The 16,289-nt window shown below is 39.6% G+C and overlaps 1 protein-coding gene across 1 annotated transcript in view; it reads left to right on the top strand.

Annotated features, from left to right (window-relative positions):
- Window positions 1-16,289, top strand: part of MAGT1 (magnesium transporter 1) — a 50,287-nt gene that overhangs the window by 9,465 nt on the left and 24,533 nt on the right. Inside the window, exons 2-3 of the mRNA XM_019716370.2 lie at window positions 5,897-6,066; window positions 8,610-8,727. Of these exons, the coding sequence (XP_019571929.2) occupies window positions 5,897-6,066; window positions 8,610-8,727 (288 nt within the window). The remainder of the gene's footprint in view (window positions 1-5,896; window positions 6,067-8,609; window positions 8,728-16,289) is intronic.

The raw sequence follows: 16,289 nt of genomic DNA, 5'->3' as shown, positions 1-16,289 counted from the left end.
AGAGATGGTTGTTCTGTAGTTTAGTGGTAATTTTCATGTGGCTGTGAGAGGAGGTAAGCACAGCATTTACCTACTGCACCATCTTGTCTGGAAATCTGGTGTTATATTTTATTCTTTTTGTGTGTTTTTTTAACTGGGGAATATTGCGGGTTTTTTTAACTGGAAAAAGTGTGTTTTTCCAGGACCCATCAGCTCCATGTCAAGTCATTGTTTTCAATCTAGTTGTGGAGGGTGCAGCTCAGCTCCAGGTCAAGTCATTATCTTCAGTCTAGCTATGGAAGGAGCAGCTCACTGGCCCATGTGGGAATCAAACCAGTGCCCTCGGCATTAGGAGCTCAGCGCTCCAATCTCCTGAGCCACCAGGCCAGCCCTGATATTATATTTTAATTGTGAATATTATTGTTATTTTTTTAATTTGAATAGTTGAAAATGTACTTCAAGTAATAAACTCTAAGAAGATGGCAAGTCAGTTGATTGTGAAAGTCATTGCTTATAAATTTAATTTTGTGGGCTGGCTCGGTTGCTCAGGCGGTTGGAGCTCCATGCTCCTAACACCGAAGGCTGCCAGTTAGATTCCCACATGGGCCATTGGGTTCTCAACCACAAGGTTGCCGGTTCGACTCCTCGAGTCCCGCAAGGGATGGTGGGCTCCACCCCCAGCAACAAAGAATGAACACGGCACCTTGAGCTGAGCTGCCGCAGACCTCCTGGATGGCTCAGTTGGTTGGAGCGCATCCTCTCAACCACAAGGTTGCCTATTCGACTCCCGCAAGGGATGGTGGGCTGCGCCCCCTTTAACTAACAACGGCAACTGGACCTGGAGCTGAGCTGCGCCCTCCACAACTAAGATTGAAAGGACAACAGCTTGACTTGGAAAAGTCCTGGAAGTACACACTGTTCCCCAATAAAGTCCTGTTCCCCTTCCCCCAATAAAATATTTATAAAAAAATAAAATAAAGAAAATGAACTCAGAAAGTAACCTAATTGCCTCTGTATTAAGCAGTCTTTTGAGGTGATATTCACATTTTACAAGAGCTTTAAAGATAATTTTTAATTCCTTTGAACTAATTTCTTCTACTCGATAAATTATTAGGGGATTAAATAGCCTGAAATCTCTTCGTTCCAGTTAGTAATAAACAGGAAGTGGAATATTGTAAATGATTTACATAGACCTGGTTGAAAGTTTATTCAAGATATTTTGTTCAAGAAGACTCCGTATATTTATAGCTAATTCAAAGCACATGTACTTGTTTTGTTAGAATGATCGTATATCTATGTGATTGGATGTAGACTATATAAAACTCAGTACCTTTTCCAGCTTTACACTGTTTAATAAAATAGCCCCAAGTATTATAGCATCTGCAGCCAGGGTGAATAAAAGAGCCACATCTGTTTGAATTTGCTGGTTACTGTCAAATTTAATTTGAAAATATAACAAAATTAATGGCTGCTTTAAAATAGAGAATGCGTATTTTAAAACTACCATGTTTCCCCCAAAATAAGACCTAGCCAGACAATCAGCTCTAATGCGTCTTTTGGATCAAAAATTAATATAAGACCCGATCTTATTTTACTGTAATATTAGACTGGGTCTTTAATATAATATAATATAGTATAATATAATATAATACCAGTCTTACATTAATTTTTGCTCTGAAAGACATATTAGAGCTGATTATCTGGCTAGTCTTATTTTTGGGGAAAAACGGTATGAACCAGTATTGTTCTGTTAGCTGTGAGACTCATTAAGGCTGTATCAAATAATAAGGACCCATTTTATTGGAAAAACTGAACAGATTTAATCTATTCAGGCTTAATTTAAATAAAATATTCCCTACTCTTGACAATTGTTGGTAATTTATTCTATTAAAAGATGAACTAGCATTCACTCTGTCCCTTATCCTCTCTACCTTCTATTCTAGTTCACTCTCTTCTCTGCCTTTAGCAATGATCTGTTTCCTTAGTATCATTTATTATTCCACAAGTCTTGTTGATTATTTGTTATATCAGTCTTTTCAGAGTATATATTTCTCTATGGACTTAGAGTCTACATTCAGTTTTCCATGTGTGGTATATTCACTTTGTGGTTCTTACCAGAATTATTTTTTATCTGCTACAAAACTAATTTTTATGCCATCTTTCTCTTATTCATAGAGGTATACTCAGGAAATATATTTTTTTTCAGTAGTGCCTGAATTCAGACATGCTATAAAGTTAAATCATGCATTTTTAGGATCCATGTTACTATTCCCTTCCCAGTATTAAAAATGTTCCATTTCTATGTGTTTATGTGTGCAATCATCTTTTGTTGCAATCATATATATATTAAGATTTTATTGTGGATGGGGAACAGGATTTTATTGGGGAACAGTGTGTATTTCCAGGACTTTTTTAAATTGGGGAACAGTGGTGTGTTTTTCCCAGGACTCATCAGCTCCATTCAAGTCAAGTTGTTGTCCTTTCAATCTTAGTTGTGGAGGGTGCAGCTCAGCCCCAGGTACAGCTGTTGTTAGTTGGCAGGGAGCGCAGACCACGATCCCTTGCAGGAGTCGAACCGTCAACCTTGTGGTTGAGAACCTGCGCTCCAACCTACTGAACCATCCGGGAGCTTGGTGGCAGCTCAGCTCAAGGTGCCGTGTTCAATCTTAGTTGCAGGGGACTCAGCTCACCATCACTCGCGGGAGTCGAACTGGCAACCTTGTGGTTGAGAGCACGCGCTCCAACCAACTGAGGCATCTGGCTCCCTGGGAGCTCAGCAGCAGCTCATTGATTTCATTCTAGTTGTGGAGGGTGCAGCTCGCTGGCCCATGTGGGAATTGAACCGGCAGCCCTGTTGCCCAGAGCTCACGCTCTAACCAACTGAGCCATCAGACCACCCCACCAGCAGCTCAGTGGCAGCTTGTTGTCTTTAATCTAGTTGTGGAGGGCGCAGCTCGCTGGCCTATGTGGGAATCAAACCAGCAGCCCTGTTCCCCAGAGCTCGCGCTCTATCCAGCTGAGCCACCTGTCTGCCCTCTTCCTTGTGTGTTAATGTAATATGCAAGTGAAACCATTCCCAGCTGGGTTCCGTTAAATAGAAATTCAGTACACACTTATGAGGGCCAACTATGTGGTACAGTACTGTGTGTGTCTGTTCTCTAGTAGCTAATAGTCTAGAGAAGGAAGCAGATGTCAGAAGTTTCTTAGAATAAGTGCTAGAATACAGTTAAAAAGTGTGAAACATCTAGCGGGGATGGGGGCATTAATATGCTTGTGTCCTTAGTCCTTGACCACTTAGGAAAATCATTCAGGGTCACTCAATTACAACCCACTAGAAATGCATTTTTGAGAATTGTGTTGAGGTGACTAAAGCTACAGAAGCTATTCTTACTGGTTCTAGGGATTATTTTTCTTACCCTAAGTCTGAGGCAACTCATCTGCATTATTGACACCTATCTTTCAAAGAGTGTTGTTTTTCTAGTATGTTCATGTTCCACTTCCAAAGTAGAAAGACACATCCTAATGTCTGTTCTCTAATGACTGAATTTCATGAGAGAGAACTATTTTTAAAGTTTGAACCCCACTGCCCTGGCCAAATTTCATTGTCAGCAATGGGAAATGTAACTGGTCGAATGCTTCTGAATAATGAACCACTCCATGATTTCCCAGCTTTTTATAAATATATCCCTTTGAAGAAGAACAAAACCATAAATTAGCATTAACTGTGCATTGAAATTCTTCTGCGTTGTTTTTATCTTTTCCTGTGTTACTACTCTTGCAAAGTTTGAATATAAGGGTGAAGATGAGGGGCAGTACAAAGAAATATGATTGCATGAATGTCAACTGAAAGTCTTGTTTACTAACTATGCGTCTCTTCCATTGCCTCTTGGTGACTGGCTGTTAAAAAGAAACAAACAAAATTTAGCTCTTTCTTTGTGTAGACATATATTTTCATTTACTTGGGATAAATATTTGGGAATGCAGCTGCTGGATTGTATAGTCAGTATATGGATAGTTGTTTAATTTTTTAAGAAATTGCCAAACTGTTTTCCAGAATGGCTGTACCATAGTACATTCCCACCAGAAATGTATGAGAGATCCATTTTCTCTACATCCTCGCCAGCATTTGGTATTGTCACTGTGTTTTACTTTAGTAACAGGTGTGTAGTGATACTTCATTGTGATTTTTTTTTCCAGATTTTTATTGGGGAAGGGAAACAGTGTGTACTTCCAGGGCTTTTTCCAAGTCATGTTGTTGTCCTTTCAATCTTAGTTGTGGAGGGCGCAGCTCAGCTTCAGGTCCAGTTGCTGTTGTTAGTTGCAGGCGGCGCAGCCCACCATCCCTTGCGGGAGTCGAACCAGCAACCTTGTGGTAGAGAGGACGCGCTCCAACCAACTGAGCCATCCAGGAGCTCAGCGGCAGCTCAGCTCAAGTTGCCGTGTTCAATCTTAGTTGCAGGGGGCGCAGCCCACCATCCCATGCAGGAATTGAACTGGCAACCTTGTTGTCAAGAGCTCCTGCTCTAACCACCTGAGCCATCCGGCTGCCCCACCGGTAGCTCAGCTGCAGCTCATTGTCTTCAGTCTAGTTGTGGAGGGCGCAGCCCATTGGCCCATGTGGGAATTGAACCGGTAACCCTGTTAAGCGCTCGAGCTCTAACCAACTGGGCCATCTGGCTGCCCCAAGCAAAAGTTTTTAATTTTGATGAGGTCCAATTTATCGATTTTTTTCTTTTTATGAATCGTGCTTTTGGTGTCAGGTGTAAGAACTCTGCCTACCCCATGATCCTGAACATTTTGTCCTATATTTTTTTCCTAAAATTTTTATAGTTTTCATTTCTACATTTAAGTATGTGACACATTTTGAGTTAATTTTTGTATAAGTATGCAGTTTAGTTGGAGTTCCATATTTTTGGCTGTGGATGTCCAGTTACTCTGGCACTACTTGTTGAAAATGCTCTCCTTCCTCTATTGAGTTGCTTTTGCACCTTTGTGAAAAATCAGATGGCTATACTTGTGTAGGTCTATTTCTGGGTTCTGTGTTCTGTTCCATTGATCTCTGTGTCTATCCCTTCATAATTACTACCCTGCCTTGCTTACTATAGTTATATATAGTAAACCTTAAAATCAGCTACAGGGATCATTCCCACTTTATAATTTGTTTTCAAGATTGTTTCAACTATCCTAGTTTCTCTGTAGGTGTGTGTAGGGTGTTTGTTTGGTTTTTTTTTTTTTTTGAGAAGCAAGATCTTATGTAAAACTAGCCAGTTGATTTAACTCAACATTGTTCGGAATCTTTGACAAGTGAAAGGGTTTATGATTTTATATTATTTTATTTGTTAGTAAATAATAAGCAATTCACATAACAAATATAGTGTTTGATTAAATCCCATCATGAAATAATTAATTTTAAGAGTAAGTATCATCATTAGGCCAAACTGCCAAATTTTATTTTGAGGTCTCTCACATTTTCTATGTTCCTGCTTGTTAGTGTTGATGTTAAGTAAGTTGCCTAGTTAAAAGGAACTTTAACATGTTGCGTACGGCGGGGTTTAAATCCCTCATACCCCTCTGTTCTGGCAGGTTTTTAAAAGAAACTAAAATGCACTCTTCTCTTTAAAGCGTAAATGCTTCTATGTCATTTATTATTTTTCTATGGAATTTTTTAGGATTTACTCACCTATGATGTTAGTAATCCCTCCTGGTGTGATACTGCAGAAAGCAGCTTCCTTTGTTATTAATGAAACAAATAATTCAATAAAATGTGCAAAGTAAAAAAAGTCAACAGTAAAAACGAGAATTCTCGTTATCCGTCCTTAACGCATGGCTCAGAAAAAAACGAAGATTCTCGTGATCCGTACGCAACGTGTTAAATGCCTTGAGAGTATTAATAGCATGCTCCTTTTGTCTTCTTTAGATGGTGTTATCTGAAAAGGTTAGTCAACTGATGGAATGGACCAATAAAAGACCTGTAATAAGAATGAATGGAGACAAGTTCCGTCGCCTTGTTAAAGCCCCACCGAGAAACTACTCCGTTATTGTCATGTTCACTGCTCTTCAGCTTCATAGACAATGTGTCGTGTGCAAGTATGAACTTTCTACTATACTTTAAAATTAAATAACTCTTAAGATTTTAACCATTTTTCAATCCTAGAAGAACCAAATGAGTATTTGGTACATAAACGAGTGTATGCCTTACTTAGGATATTTATGGTAACACATAATACTATTGCTCTTTTATAATCATTTCCTGGTTGTCCATGTTAGTGGGGAAAACAAAGAGCAAGGGTAAAGTATTGTGGTAGCCATCAGAGGAATAACTTAAAAATCTAACACTCATCTTATAAATTGATGTCAACTGATATGTATAAATGTATGCCAATAGCATTAATATAGCACTTTCAACTTCATACTCTTGTTTTATCAGAACAACCCCAGAAGGTAATAAAGCAAATATTCTGTCATTTTTGGAATAAGTAAGTTCTAAAATTTTAACTGGTCTATCCAAAGCTAGAGATACTTATTAATGCAGTAATAGGGGGCTACATTCAAGATTGGAATTACAAGAGAATTTTTTAAAGAAAATAAATATGCATGATTTAGAGATGTTTCTTTTTTTCCAGATTATTTTGTAGTGGTTGCAAACCTTGGGAATGGAGACTAATCTCACTTAAACTTTTGTCAAATTATGTTTTACTGATTTTATTTTACTGTTTCTGAATGCTTTTGGGAATAAAGATTGGTATTTCTTTAAACAAAAGTACTACGGATAATTAAAAATAGTGGATACTAAAAAATAAAATAGCTTTTGCCTTTTGGTGTTTTTTTACTTGTATTTTTAGATCAGTATGTGTGATCTGGGAATGTACTTTAAATGAAATGTCAAAGCTATTCTGTGAAGCACTAATTCAGTAAAATCTTGGAGGCTTTCCAAATTGTGACAGCATGGGCCCTCATGAAGGAAATAGATACCCTTGTTTCACAATAGTGTGCTATGCTACCCCAAGCCTTGCTAGCTCTTCTTAAAGGATTTTTTCCTTGGAGGAATGATATAGTCAAGATATTTGGTCCTAGAGTCCTTATTTTATGCAGTGTATGCTGAATATAAATTAAAAGTAAATAGAAGAAGGAAAAAGAATAGTGGGTATTAACTGACTAAACTTAAAATCTAGACTTACTGAAAATTCAGTCAGTTCACTAGCAATTAAGAGTACATACAAATGTCAGGGAATAAATACAAACACCTTCATAATTCTGTATTAAATGCAAATTAGTGCAATTCTTGTTAACCTAAGTTTTCATTACTTTCTGCAAGACCAAATTTGCTCACATTATCCTAAGCTCATTCAAAAAATAAAAATTAAGCAATAGCAATATGTATAATAATATATAGTTGGTGCTATCAAGATGACAAGTATAAGCAAGATGCCCTACCCTATCATCTGGCTAGGGAAATTAGTTCCACACCTGAAAATTTCACTGGCCATGTAAGGCAATTTATGATTAAGTACCAAATGAATTGTGTATATAATAAATATGTACTATAAAATTTCAGGAAGGACATGTAACAGGAGAGGTTAGGGTTGACCTAATAGAGAAGATATCACTTGTACTAAGGCTACACGGATGGATCGGTTTTACTTGTAGAGGTAGGATGATCTGGTTAGAAGCAATGATGTGTACAAGGGTACAGAGAAGAATAAATAAAAGGCTGGAATTAAGAGATCCTGTTTGAGATTGATTAGTACTAAGGCTACATAAAAGCTAGGTGCATTATTTGGAACTAGATTATAAAGAACCTTGAATAACCAGTGAAAGAGCTTGGAGACAGTTCTGAAGGTAGAAGACTGTTTTCCACTAAGAGCTTACCCCTTTTCCTGTGCCCTGGATCCCATAAGTTCCTGAAAGGAGTTTCTTGGAGGAGGAGAAACTAGAGACGGTTTTTTAATATTCTAATGTCAGATATTAAGGGTCTGAGTTTAGATAATAGCAATGAAAATAAGTGGGAAGGGATAGAGTTAGAAGATAGTCACAAATGAAGAAGTGTCAGTTCTTAGAAATTGAAAGCATATGGGCAATAAGGGAAAAGTCAAATATTACTTGAGGTTTAAATTAATTTCAGTTCCCTAGATTCTTCTCATTTTTTACCCTAATCAGCTGACTATATTTCATTTACCAAGTAGCATTTTGTACTTTCAATTTTTAAAATGAGTTAATATCACAGTCTACTTTCTCTGGGAAAATACTTCAACCTTATCTTTGAACTCTTAGAAGTAATTTAGGGTATTAAAAATTGTTGTAGAGACAATTAGCTGGATTTTTCCAATGACTACCGAAAGAGCTTTGAGATAAGAAATAGGCGCCAAGTAGGAAGTGTAGTCAGGTAATTACTACTTTCTGTTAAAATCCCCAACACTTGGGGTAAAGCGTCTCTTATGCCAAAACAATGGCAGACTTTGCCAAGGTATGTCCTAACCCTGTCAGTAGAGCCTGACTTACTTGTCTCTCCAACCCCCAACCCCCACTGGAAAAACTGCTGTTGCATCGTTGAATCTGTTTTACTGCTGATAAAACTGAATTGTTTTGCAAAATGTTTTATATACTGTCTTCACCAATCTGATTGCTTACAGGCAAGCTGATGAAGAATTCCAGATCCTGGCAAACTCCTGGCGATACTCCAGTGCATTTACCAACAGGATATTTTTTGCTATGGTGGATTTTGATGAAGGCTCTGATGTATTTCAGATGGTAAGACCTTTGGTTTATTCCGTTAAGTAGGAGTAGGCAACTGAGGATAAAGTGGAATACGTCTTCAGTGGCTACAAGAAGTTAAATGGGACATGTCTTATGTAAGATCAAGAGTAGTTAGTGAAATAAAAGCTAAACGGGAGCTAACCAGGAAATATATAATGATCAATGCTTAACCTATTAGAATTTGGAAATTGGGTAGTAATCAAGTAACACACACACACATTAAAATACAAAACTATCATTTTAACCATTTTAGTGTACAATTTATCAAGTAACTTTTTAAATCACAGCATGAATCCATCATTATGCCACCATTGTAATATTAAAATTCTTAGTAGAGCTAGGTACCTGTCTTTACTCCTTGCTTCTTAACCCTTTTCCTGGGCCCTGGATCCCATACCCAGCCTCTCAACCCTTTCATCTATATTGTTTTTAATTATGACGAATTTTTTTAGAGCAGCTTAGGTTCACGGCAGAATTGAGGGGTACATACAGAGATTTCCCATATACCCCCGCCCCCACACATGGATAGCTTCCTCCATTATCAGCACCCCCAACGAGAGTGGACATTTTTTACAGTTGATGAACCTACATTGACATATCATAATCACCCAAAATGCATAGTTTGATTATGGTTCACTCTTGGTCTTGTACATTCTACTAGTTTGGACAAATGTATAATAACATGTATGAGTCAATATAGTATCATAAATAGGATGAATTGGCAGAGTATGGAGGACATTTAGGGCAGTTTTTACTGCTCTGCCAATTCATCCCATCTCCCTAACTTTTGGTAACCACTGATCTTTTTCTTGTCTCCATAGTTTCACCTTTTCCAGAATGTCGTATAGTTAGAATCATATAGTATGTTTCAGATTGCCTTCTTTCACTTAGTAATATTCATTTAAAGTTCCTCCATGTGTTTTCATGGCTTGATAGCTCATTTCTTTTTAATGTTGAATAACATTCCATTGTTATTCACATACTAAAGGACATATTGGTTGTTTCCAAGTTTAGGCAATTATGAATAAACTATACTCATCTGTGTGTGGGTTTTTTGCAGACATAAGTTTTCAACTCCTTTGGGTAAGTACCAAGGAGTATGATTACTGGATCATATGGTAAGAGTATGTTTAGTTTTGTGAGAAACTGCCAAGCTGTCTTCCACTGTGGTGGTACCATTTTGCATTCCCAGCAGCAATGAATGAGAGTTCCCACTGCTCCACATTCTCACCAGCATTGGTGCTGCCATGTTCTGCATTTTCACCATGCTAGTAGGTGTGTAGAGAGTGCTGGCTCACTGTTGTTTTCATTTGCATTTCCCTGATCATATATTTGGAGCATCTTTCACATGCTTATTTGCTACCTGTATAACTTCTTTGGTGAGGTGTCGCTTAAGATCTTGTGCCCATTATTTTAAATAAAATTTATTGGGATGACAGTGGTTACTAAAGTTACATAGGTTTCAAGTATATAATTCTATAATAAATCATCTATATATCACATAGTGTGTCACCACCCAGAATCAGTTCTTCCATCACCATATATTTGATCCCCTTTACCCTCTTCTACCATCCCCCCTCACCTCTTAACCTCTAGTAACCACTAAACTATTGTCTTTGTCTATGAGTTTTTGTTTCTTCACTTGTCTTGTTCCTTTGTTGTTTTCAGTTTTATATACCACATGTCAGTGAAATCATGGTTCTTGACTTTTTCTGTCTGGCTTATTTCACTTAGCATAATAACCTCAAGATCCATTCATGTTGTTGCAAATGGCACTATTTCATCTTTCCTTTGGCAGGTTAGTATTCCATTGTGTATATAGAAGTGTATACCACATCATTATCCAATCATCTGTTGAGGACACTTTGCTTGTTTCTATGTCTTTGCCACCATAAATAAAGCTGCAATTAACATAAGACCACATACATCTTTTACGGATAGATGTTTTCAGATTTTCTGGGTATACACCCAGGATAGGGATTGCTGGGTCATATGATAATTCTATTCTTAATTTTTTGAGGAACCACCACACTGCCTTCCATAGCAGCTGTACTAATCTGCATTCCTGCCAGCAGTGTATGAGGGTTCCTTTTTCTCCACAGCCTCTCCAACATTTATTTTTAATCTTGTTGATGATAGTCATTCTAACAAATGTGAGGTGTTATCTCATTGTGGTTTTTATTTGCATATGTGCCCATTTTTTTAATAGTGTTTGTTCTCTTACTGTTGAGTTTTAAGAGTCCTCTGCATATTTTAGATAACAGTTGTTTATCAGATGAGTCTTTTGCAAAATTTTCCTCCCAGTCTGTGGCTTGTTGTCTCACTCTCTTAACTTTGTCTTTCGCAGATCAGAAAATTTTAATTTTAATGAAGTACAACTTACCAATTATTTTTATCATGGATTGTGTTTGTGATGTTGTGTCATGCAGGGTGTCACGTGGGGTCTCAGCTCCTGCTCCACGCATAGGAACACAGGATATGGTGAGGCCCAAAAGGAACACCAAAAGGAGCCATAGATAGGGGAGTCATACCACTATATTCTCGCTGGCGGCCAGGCGAGACATAGGAAGTAGGATCTACACGATCCGCAATCCGCCGTCCGCCTTTCTGCCTGCCAACCAGCCAACCAACTAGTGCAGTCATGGCAGTTACATCAGCAGACAGTTGGCCAACCGGCTACAGCCAACGGCCAACCACCACCCGAGCCAGCACCCCCCCATGCGAGGCTGACAGCCTGGAATCTGCTCTCTGGGACTCTGTCCCCACACTCCACCCCTCCAGGGTCTCACCTCACAATCTATGCAACAAGCGTCTTCTATGAGAGGCCCTGTGTAAGGAACCCAGCTCACAAAAAAAAAGGTCCCAGTCCAGTTCAAATAATGTCCCAGGAGGTGTCCGTCAATGTCCACCTACTTTCTAGGCACAGCCAGACTTCCTGGGCACAGCCAGCATTTCTCATGAAAAAGACTGCAGTCTGCGCCAATGTCAACTAGGGCCAAACCCTCTGCACATTAGAAGGTGACCAATGTATATACAGTTCCACGTGGGGCTTCCAGTTCCCACTTGTCTCCTCTGACCGGGTACCTCAGCCCCACCCCTAATGGAGCTGTTCCCGACACAATTGTTTCCAAAGTTCCAACAAGAGTGCATCGGGTTGTTGGTCTACTTTTTCCTGATTAAGCCCTGCTGCCATGAGATCACACCACGTCTGTGTGTGTGTTACTCTCTGAGGCCCGCGACCTCGCCCCCTAGCTTTTGGCTTGGGCTTCCAGGTCTTAAGTTCTCGGACCTCCTGTCTTAACTTCCTTTGCCGCCAGCTTTCAACATCCCCTAGGGTGGCCATGGCAATGGGAATTTCATGGATCCGCCGCCCCACATAGGATGTAAGAATGGCAACCAAGGATCCAAAAGCACTTTCAGTGGCAGTACCCAAAACCAGATCTCTCATGCTGGTTGTAAAACGCTCGTCATCCGGCCCCCGCATGTTAGGGTTGAACATAGTATGTCTCATACCCATTTATGGATGATTTGAGTAAGTTCAGTATACGATGGCCATTTACTCACAGTGTCTGGCATCTTGCCAGCCTCCCCATACTGTGCATACTGAAGCGGTGAGTCACTCCATTAGAGTGTGGTTACCCTGGTCTTGGGCCAACCTATGGCAATTCTGTAACCTTTGTCGCAGGGACGGATGCCCTGTCATGGAAGCTAGCTTTTCCATCTCGCCTGGGGAGCAGAGAATGCTGTCTGCTCCCTCATCCCATAAACGTAGTAGCCAAGCCGAGACTGGCTCTCCAGGGCGCTGTCGGTACTGCCTCCCCAGCTTCTGCAACTCAGTGGGAGGGTACTGGGTGTAGGTTGTGAACTCAGTCATAACTGGGTTGCCAGCAACAATGCCCCCGCGGCCCAAAGGTTGCTCACGCTTTACCTTTTGCTTCATAATGGGTCAGGCCTGGGGGTTGCGAGCTACATTGTCTCCACTTGCGTTGCCCACCTCTGCCTCAGAGTCTCCACTGTGGGGCTCATCCTCTAACAGGCAGACCGGGCTTCCAGCGCCTCCCACTGGGATACCTGGTCCCGCACCTAGGCTATTCCAACAAACGCTTCTTCCTCCGAGTTATGATGCACTGTGGTTAAAACCTCCTCCAACCTACGGTCTCGAGCTTCTAGTGCCTTCCATTGCCTCCCCCTGGGGCTGCTGGTCCTGTACCTGAGCTATTTCATTAAGCGCGTCCCCCATGTTACTACATAATGCGGTGAGGAACATCCATCCCACACGGCCGGCTGTACCCTTCACCTCCTCCTCCTCCTCCGGCAACCGCTCAGCTAGAACCTGAAGGGCCCTTTCCATGCTGGCTGGAGAGCCATCCATTCTGTAGATGAAGATGGGAAGAACTGACTTCCGCTCCTCCTCAGGGGTCCAACTGATGAGAACAGTGGCTGCTGGGTACCACACACTGTGTGGGGGCCACATGTCCTCCTGCCCAGAGTCAGACACCGTTTCTACCTGGCCAGAATCCTGCTCGCTGTGCCAGGCATCCGATTGGGTGGAGGCCTCAGTGCAAGATGTCCGCAACCCTCGGAGCCTACAGCAGCAGCACATTACCAAAAGGAAGGCGACGCCTTCTATGGCCAAGAGACTGGTGTGCCATCTGGAGGCTCGAGTCTCCCAGGCCAACCGCGCCTCCTGTTCCCGGCGCAGCTCCTCACAGGCCTTCTGAAACTGAGCTTTCATATGCATAAGCTGCTCCATTACCTTACGGAGAGTTTCGGTTGACACCAAACCCTGCTCACTGTGCCATGTGTCATGCAGGGTGTCATGCAGGGTCTCAGCTCCCGCTCCACACATAGGAATGCAGGATATGCTGAGGCCAAAAAGGAATGCCTATGGAACCAGAGATAGGGGAGTCATACCACTATATTTCTGCTGGCGGCCAGGCGAGACACATGAAGTAGGATCTACACGATCCGCAATCCGCCGTAGGCTTTTCTGCCTGCCAACCAGCCAGCCAACCAGCGTAGTCACGGCAGTTATAGCAGCAGCCAGTTGGCCAACCAGCTACAGCCAACAGCCAACCACCACCCGAATAACACCCTCCCACGCGAGGCCGAGAGCCTGGAAACTGTTCTCTGGGACTCTGTCCCCACATGTTTTATTTAAAAAGTCATCACTATATCCAAGTGATGTCATCTTGGTTTTCTCCTATGTTATCTTCTAGGAGTTTTATAGTTTTGCCTTTTACATTTAAGTCTGTGATTGATTTTGAGTTGAGTTAATTTTCTTGAACGGTGTAAGGTCTGTAGATTAATCATGTGGGGTGTTTTTGTTTTTGTTTTCTTGCCCATGGATATTCAGTTGTTTTAACACCATTTATTGAAAAGATTGTCCTTTATCCATTTAATTGCCTTTTCTCTTTTGTCAAAGATCAGTTGTCTGTATTTATGTGGATCTATTTCTGGGCTGTCTATTATGTTCCATTGATCTCTTTTTCTACTCTTTCAATAGTACCACACTGTTTTGATTACTATAACTTGAAGTTGGGTAGCGTCAATCCTAACTTTGTTCTCCTTCAATATTGTGTTGGCTATTCTGGGTCTTTTGATTCTCCATGTAAAATTTAGAATCAGTTTGTCACTATCCACAAAATTACTTTCTGGGATTTTGATTGTAATTGCATTGAATCTGTAGATGAAGTTGGGAAGAACTGACTTCTTGACAATATTGAATCTCCTTATATGTGAATATGGAATATCTCTCCATTTCTTTAGTTCTTTGATTTCATCAATCAAAGTTCTGTAGTTTTCCACATTTAGATCTTGTATATATTTTGTTATATTTATACCTAAGTATTTCATTTTGAGGGATGCTAATGTAAATGGTATTGTGTTTTTAATTTCAAATTCCTCTTGTTCATTGCTGGTATATAGGAAAGCAATGGAATTTTGTATTTTAACCTTGTATCCTGCAACCTTTCTACATACCTGTTTCTCCTTGCAATTCTATTAGTTTTTGCCTCACATAGTTTCACACTCTTGTTAGGGACATAAACATTAAGGGTTGTTATGTAGTCTTGGAGAATTGACCCCTATATCATCACGTAATGCCCTTTTTGTCTCTGATAACTTTACTTGTTTTGAAGTGTGCTGTGTCTGAAATTAATATAGCTACTCCTGCTTTACTTTGATTAGTATTAGCATAGTATATTTTCCTCTATCCATTTCCTTTTGCTCTATATGTGTCTTTATATTTAAAGTGGATTTCTTGTAGATAACATATACTTGGGTCTTGTTTTGGAACCACTCTGACAATTTGTCTTTTAATTGGTACATTTAGACCATTGATTATACCGTGTTTCCCCGAAAATAAGACCTAGCAGGACAATCAGCTCTAATTCGTCTATTGGTGCACAAATTAATATAAGACCTGGTATTATGTTATGTTATGTTATGTTATATTACATTACGTTATATGATATTATATAAAACTCGGTATTATATTATTATATTATACCTGGTATTATATTATATTATATTACACCTGGTCTTATATTATAGTACAATAAGACTGGGTCTTATATTAATTTTTGCTCCAAAAGATGCATGAGAGCTGATTGTCTGGCTAGATCTTATTTTCTGGGAAACACGGTATTAGGTTGATGCAAAAGTAATTGGAGTTTAAAAGGTTAAAAATAATTGCAAAAACAAGTTACTTTTGCACCACCCTAATATATAAACTTACACGCGTGCACACACACACACACACACAATTGAATCCATTGTTGGTATTATTTTGAACAAACTGTATAATCTATTAGATTAAGTAAGAATAAGAAAAATGAAAGTTTTACTTCACTTATTCCTTCTTCAGTACTCTCCCTTTATGTAGATCTGAGTTTCTGACCTATCTTATTGCAAGAAGTTCCCTCAATTTTTGTTTGTCTGAGAAAGTCTTTATTTCTCCTTCATTTTTGAAGAATAATTTCACAGGGAACAGTATTCTAAGTTTGTGGTGATTCTTTTTCTCTCAATACTTTAAATCTTTAACTCCATTCCCTTCTTGCTTGCATGCTTTCTGAAGAGAAGTTGGATGTAATTCTTATCTCTCTTCTTGAATAGGTAAGGTGTTTTATTTCTCTGGCTTTTTTCAGAGTTTTTTCTTTATCTTTGACTTTCCGTAGCTTAAAAATTATATTCCTGGATATAGTGTTATTGGCATTTATCCTGCTTGATGTTCTTTGCTTTTCGGTGTCTGAAGATTCTATTGATATGTCCTCTAGCTCAGAGATTCTTTCCTTAGCTGTGTCCATTGTACTAATAAGCCCGTCAAAGGCGTTATTCATTTACTTTCACAGGGTTTACAATCTCTGGCATTTCTTTTTGGTTCTTTTCTAGGAGTACCATTTCTGGTTACCTAGCTCATCTGTTTCTGCATGTTGTCTGTTTTATCCATTAGAACCATTAGCATATTAATCATAGTTTTTAAAATTCCCAATCTGATAATTCCAAAATCGCATCCCTGCCTTGTGTAGTTCTGATACTTGCTGTGTGTCTTCATA

The sequence above is a fragment of the Rhinolophus sinicus genome, chromosome X (assembly GCF_036562045.2).
Source record: "Rhinolophus sinicus isolate RSC01 chromosome X, ASM3656204v1, whole genome shotgun sequence".
Lineage (NCBI taxonomy): Eukaryota > Metazoa > Chordata > Mammalia > Chiroptera > Rhinolophidae > Rhinolophus > Rhinolophus sinicus.
Note: the sequence above shows the minus strand (reverse complement) of the source record. Positions and strands in the feature narration are given on the sequence as shown.